This window comes from Sarcophilus harrisii, chromosome 6, assembly GCF_902635505.1.
Source record: "Sarcophilus harrisii chromosome 6, mSarHar1.11, whole genome shotgun sequence".
NCBI lineage: Eukaryota > Metazoa > Chordata > Mammalia > Dasyuromorphia > Dasyuridae > Sarcophilus > Sarcophilus harrisii.
In genome coordinates this window covers 149,603,016-149,609,466 of record NC_045431.1, presented here as the reverse complement: position 1 = coordinate 149,609,466, position 6,451 = coordinate 149,603,016, and the positions used below count along the sequence as shown (strand labels likewise).

General features: G+C 35.4%; 1 protein-coding gene across 1 annotated transcript; it reads left to right on the top strand.

Moving 5' to 3' along the window:
* Positions 1-663: 663 nt before the first annotated feature.
* On the top strand, positions 664-3,361 carry LOC100925999 (dentin sialophosphoprotein). Its single transcript, XM_031941420.1, has one exon. It carries the CDS (start codon positions 1,311-1,313, stop codon positions 3,249-3,251), a length of 1,941 nt encoding a protein of 646 aa, XP_031797280.1. The 5' UTR covers positions 664-1,310; the 3' UTR covers positions 3,252-3,361.
* Positions 3,362-6,451: the final 3,090 nt, after the last annotated feature.

The window sequence follows — 6,451 nt, the reverse complement described above, 5'->3', positions numbered from 1 at the left end:
GAAGGAAATGTTACCTACACAAACCAAACTGAAATTATCAATGTTCAGCAAGAGAACATAAACAAGAATAGAAGCAATGAAGATGAAGGAAATGAAAACATTGATAAAAATGAGGGTGGTCTAAATGAAAAAACTCCTAACAGAGGAGATGGGAATGGGAGTAATCAAACTGAGTCTCCAACAGAAAAAAATGAAGGTAAAAATGTGAGTGGAGAAGATGAAAGCTGGAATGATACTGATGGTGGTGCTAGTGGCAACGGAGCTGATACCTTTGAAGGCAATGGTTCTGGTGATGATGAGGGAGAAAAAACAGAGGAGAAAAATGAAAGCCCTATTGGTAACACAGATTCAAGCTTTCCTAGTAATGAGGATCAAGAAAATGGAAATGAAGATGACAGTGATAATAGCTTAATCAAAAATTCAAGTAATGCCAATGAAGATGATGACACTGGAGACAAAGATGATTCCCTCAATGGAGAAAATGCTTCAAACAGTGATGAAGATCACGATAACACAGTAGAAACTCCTGTGGAGCTGACTTCATCCTTTAGAGGTGGTAAAAATGGATTTAATGAAGACTCAGGACCCAATGACATTAATAGAGTCCAAGAAAAGGTAAGTTTTAGAATCTTTTTCTTTTTTCAGTTAAAATAGAAAAAAAATTTCTACATCTTTTTCTTTCAAACAAATAAAAAAAACCCTCTGTATTCATCTATATTACGCTTCTCTAGTCTTTATTTTGAATAAAAAGATATAGAATCCATGCATTGGCATGATATAACTTTGGAAATTAAGATTTCTACAAGTTTGCTGAAAATATTTTAAAAGTTGTGTCTCGAACAATGAATTTACCAAATTACTGTTTGCAGAATTTCATGAGAATTCAGAACTTTAAGGGAGTTTAGAATAATCTAGCCCAATGGCAGAAATCTAGGCAAATGGAGAGCAAGGGAGATTAAGTGGGCTTGCTTGTGATTACCAAGGTAAGGAGTAGCAGCCTAGAATTCACATCTGACTATTCTTCATGATGTGGCTCTCTTTCTACTCTGCCAATCCTCCTCAGAGTTCCGCTGGGACAGAGAATTTGAAGTGACTATTAAGGAGTCCCAAGAATGAAGATGTTTCAAGATCAAACGAAGTATAAATGTCACAAATAACAACTTTTAAAATATAAATTAACATTGTATCAGATCAATTGATGTAATTCAATTTTCATAATTTTGTGGTAGTGTATTGTTTCTTTACTTACACTTTTTCTCTCTGTCCTTTCATAGCAGGTAGAAAACAATGGGACCAACAACAGTAATGGTATGGAAGCTACTAAAGAAACTGAGAAAGTAAATGATGCTCTTAGAAGTAAAGGAGATGGCATTTCTGACAAAGGATCCCGTGGTGTGGCAGGGAAAGTTGACAATGAACCTATTGGAAACAACCTGAAAACAAAACTAGGAGGAAAAATTGGACACAGAAACATTGGCAGTGAAAGCAATAGTGATGGATATGATGAGAGCTATGATTTTGACAATGAATCTATGCAAGGAGATGATCCTAATAGCAGTAATGATGAAGCCAAGTCTGAAAGTGAGGATATCAGTAATAGTGAGGGCAATGATTCTAATGAACCTGATGAATCAGCTGGTGATAGTAATGGTAGTGACTCACCAGAAAGAGAAGATGAAAATAGTGATAATGTTTCAGACACTAGTGATGATGATAGTGACAGCACCAATAATGACAGTGATAGTGGTAACAATAGTGATGGAGACATAGCAAATGGCAGTAGTGATAGTGACAGCAATGGCAGTGACAGTAAATCTGATAGTGATAACAGTGATAGTGAGAGCAAATCTGATAGCAGTGACAGTAGTGATAGTAGTGACAGTAGTGATAGCAGTGACAGCAGTGATAGCAGTGACAGCAGTGATAGCAGTGACAGCAGTGATAGTGATAGCAAATCTGATAGCAGTGATAGCAGTGATAGTAGTGATAGCAGTGATAGCAGTGACAGCAGTGACAGTAGTGACAGCAGTGATAGTGATAGCAAATCTGATAGCAGTGATAGCAGTGATAGTAGTGACAGCAGTGACAGCAGTGATAGTGATAGCAAATCTGATAGCAGTGACAGCAGTGATAGTAGTGATAGCAGTGACAGCAGTGATAGTGATAGCAAATCTGATAGCAGTGAAAGCAGTGAGAGCAGTGAAAGCAGTGATAGTGATAGCAAATCTGATAGTGACAGCAGTGATAGCAGTGACAGCAGTGATAGTGATAGCAAATCTGATAGTGACAGCAGTGATAGCAGTGACAGCAGTGATAGCAGTGATAGTAGTGATAGCAGTGATAGTAGTGACAGCAGTGAGAGCAAATCAGATAGCAGTGACAGCAGTGATAGTAGTGATAGCAGTGACAGTAGTGATAGCAGTGATAGCAGTGACAGTAGTGATAGCAGTGATAGCAGTGATAGTGATAGCAAATCTGATAGCAGTGAAAGCAGTGAGAGCAGTGAAAGCAGTGACAGCAGTGAAAGCAGTGACAGCAGTGATAGTGATAGCAAATCTGATAGTGACAGCAGCGATAGCAGTGACAGCAGTGATGGTGATAGCAAATCTGATAGTAGTGACAGTAGTGATAGCAGTGACAGTAGTGATAGTGATAGCAAATCTGATAGTAGTGATAGCAGTGACAGTAGTGATAGCAGTGATAGTAGTGACAGCAGTGATAGTAATGGCAAATCTGATAGTAGTGACAGCAGTGATAGTAGTGATAGCAGTGACAGTAAGGATAACAATGGTAAATCTGATAGCAGTGACAGCAGTGATAGTGGGAGTAAATCTGATAGTGGTGACAGCAGTGACAGTAGTGACAGCAGTGACAGCAGTGATAGTAGTGACAGCAGTGATAGTGACAGCAGTGATAGTGACAGCAGTGACAGCAGTGATAGCAGTGATAGCAGTGATAGTAGTGATAGCAGTGATAGTAGTGACAGCAGTGAGAGCAAATCAGATAGCAGTGACAGCAGTGATAGTAAATCTGATAATAGTAATAGCGACAGTGAATCTGATAGTAGCAACAGCAGTGATAGCAGTGACAGTGACAGTAAATCTGATGATAGCAGTGACAGTAGTGATAGTAACAGTACTGAAAGCAACCATCAAGGCAAGTCTAAAAATGATACCAACAATGGAAGTGACAGTGATAGTGACAGTGTCAGTGAAGGCAGTGATAGTAACCATCTAACAAGTGATGATTAGAATAAAGACCAGGAAGTGGTAAGTTCCACCTGTGAAAAGCTCTAGTAATTTCTAAAAAGTAAAAATTTCTGTGAGAGAAAGTGAAATGAAAGTGAGGCATCACCTCAGACACAACTGTAGAAACTGTCCAGATTTGGAACCAAAGAAAAGCTAACAGATATATTCTGAATCCTTGATCTGTATGTGTTGTAAGCTAGTAGGTGAAAATGTTACATAAATATAGATGTGTTTAAATGTATTGAAATTTCTTTGTGTTTTAACATAAATTCAAATGCAAAGTAAAATGTGAAACAACTGTGGAGAGATGCTGATTAGGTTGACCACACCTAAAAGCTTGCCAAATGACAACTTAAACTTCATGAATTAAGTGTTCCCAAGAGTTCTATAGAATATTTCCCTTAAGCAATAACAGATAGTTACAATTAAGTATATAGTATCGTCATGCTCCAGAAAGCAGGACTTCTGGGTGGCTACACTCTGAGTTAAGGAAGAAAGATTGATGATATTTGATAAAAGGTCTTTACATAAAGCAAAGTTGAGGTATGATTAATATCTAAAAGAATATATTTATTGTGGCCTAGAGAGAATTACTTTGACAGGTCATTTTGATTTTAAATATTGACAAAACTAAAGAACTATAACACTTTGCTAAAGGTTTTAAAGTCCATTGGAAGAAAAAAAAGCATATCTTCAAGCCAGTAGGAATTTAGGATAAGCAGACTTTGATAAAGACATTCTAAGTCTTTAGACTTGCATTCTAAGTCTCCCCATATATAACTTTTAAAATTAGCCACACATTATTATGGATTTGATTATCATAGTGGTAAAACTGGTTGTGCATATAAACATGACCTTATTTGGGATGAATTTATGTTTTTAGGGCTAAACCTCACTCAAGAATTGCATCTACTTCTTAGAAGCTTCTTTGGTCTAGGCATGGTCTTTAAACTAGTAGCAGATTAAAAATTACCTCGAGATGCTCTTTTTTTTCCTTCTTGGGTCATATTTGCAACCAAAGGACTCAGAAGATCCTTTAATTGATTTTATATGACTACCAGTAATTTTCAGAGTCAAGGATTTATCCCAGACCCAATCCAATTAGAGAAACACTATAGCCTTTTAGAAGAGATATAACTGAGAGATATATTTAAAGGTTTAGTTATGCTATACAAAATGAAATATGGGGGAAAATGTTTCTTTATTATTTATTTTATTTCAGATTTGGACTTGAGAATTTATCTGGGTAGAGACCTCCCAATGTAGAAGCCCCCTTCCCTTATGCAGATCATCAACTTATTACACTTAAGAGAGTTGCCACGTTAGATTTGCTGATGGTCACCTAACTGACATGAATCCAGGTCTTTTTGACTTAAAGTCTAGTATGTGTTGTCTCTACATGCTGGCTCCCTTTTACAATCGTTTGATATAGTTTATTGCTTCGATTTCTTATTCTAGTGGAGGTGTCTTAGTAATTTATTTACATCTTCTTTGTACCTTTGCTTGATTGTTTCTATAACTCAAATAGGTGGTCTTAGGACGTTGTTAGCTACATGGAATTGGGGTTTGGGAGTGTGTGGCAAGCATCCTTAATCCTATTTTACAGATGAAGAAATTGAAGTTTAGAGAAAGGAAATAATAGTGTCAAAAATATCTCATCTCACATTTGAACCAATCTTTTGAAATTCATTGCCCTTTTCAATAAGCCAGGGTACCAAAGAGATGCATTTTGTTTTGTTTGTGCATCAATTTCACTTGTTTATTAAATTAATGAAGTCTTTTTCTGATGCCTTCAAGTGGTAAGGAGGTGACCCCAGTTTCTCAAAGGCTATGTTAGTGAATATAAGTCCTTGCTATTCTGACCAAGCTGGAAAAGTTACAAATATAGACTAGCATTTGACTGTGAAACACATTTGGGATGGTTCAGTGGACAATGTGGCCTCTTCTCTGAGGGAGAGCTCAATATGATCCAAGAAATTAGTTTTGATTGTAGGGAGTAGGTACTTCTACAGTCCTCTTTTCCACAGAAGAATAATATTTCTTGAGACTGCTTTTTGTCCAAGCAGAGGAAGTATGAGGGTCGTAGGGGAAGAAGTATTATGATCTCAAGTATTATGATGTCAGTCAGTCTGACAGACAATGAGAAATAGGATTTAATTAAAATAAATTCAAGGAATTTATTCCTTATAAGTAAGGTACTGGCCAGGGCAACTTGAGGAGGAGAATTGGAGGTAGAGATTGTGGAAGCAGGATACTACCATCAGATTATTGTAAGTATATATAAACTACAAGGATGAAGTATTAATTTCATTGAAAAAAAGCATAAATTTAACAAATAGATACCTAAATGACAATAGATTAAATTCCTCTATAAAATAAAAGGGAATGGATTAATTTTTTAAAAATCCACAATAAACTATTGTATACAAGAAATACATGTAAAACATGTAGATAGAATTTTTTAATATATGTTGTGTCATCGTTATTGTCTTTTATGTAGCTATTAATTATTTCTTCAATTTGTTTTTGGTCATCAATAAGTCTCTATTTAGATTTGTATCTTTTGCTTATGCTCCCTGTATTAATTTTTTATTTCATGATGGTCTTTAAAGAATATGGTTAATATTTTTGCTTTTTTGCATAAATTTATAATTTCTCTATGCTCTATTTTGTGTCATATAATTTCTATGTTCTCTATTCTGTGTCTATTTTTAAAACTTTCACATGGAACTGAGAAATATATAAGTATATACCCATATATAATCTTTAACATTCCCATTCAGAAAATTCTGTCTTTCAATCTGTACAGTTTCCCAACTGTTTATTCATTTCTATTTCTACATTTTCCTTTTTGTTGATTTTTCTGATATATTTATTCAAGACTGGGAGAGGTATATTAAAGTCTCTTGCTATTATGCTTCTCTTTATTTGAATATACACATTGTCATTGATTAGAGTAAACTTTGTAAGATGTGTTATTTGGAATTTCAGTTTGAGTTACTTTTTGAGGGGAGGCATAACATACTATTCCATCTCCTTCTGTAATTTTTTTTTTCAGTGTGGAAAAATCTCTTGTACTTTAAATGTCCTATCCTTTATATTTAAAAATCTTTCCCTTAGTCATTTTTAAAATCTGTTGTTTAATACTGAAGTGAAATTCACCCACTGTGTGTTTTGAATGAAACTAGAGTAGTTCTCAGACA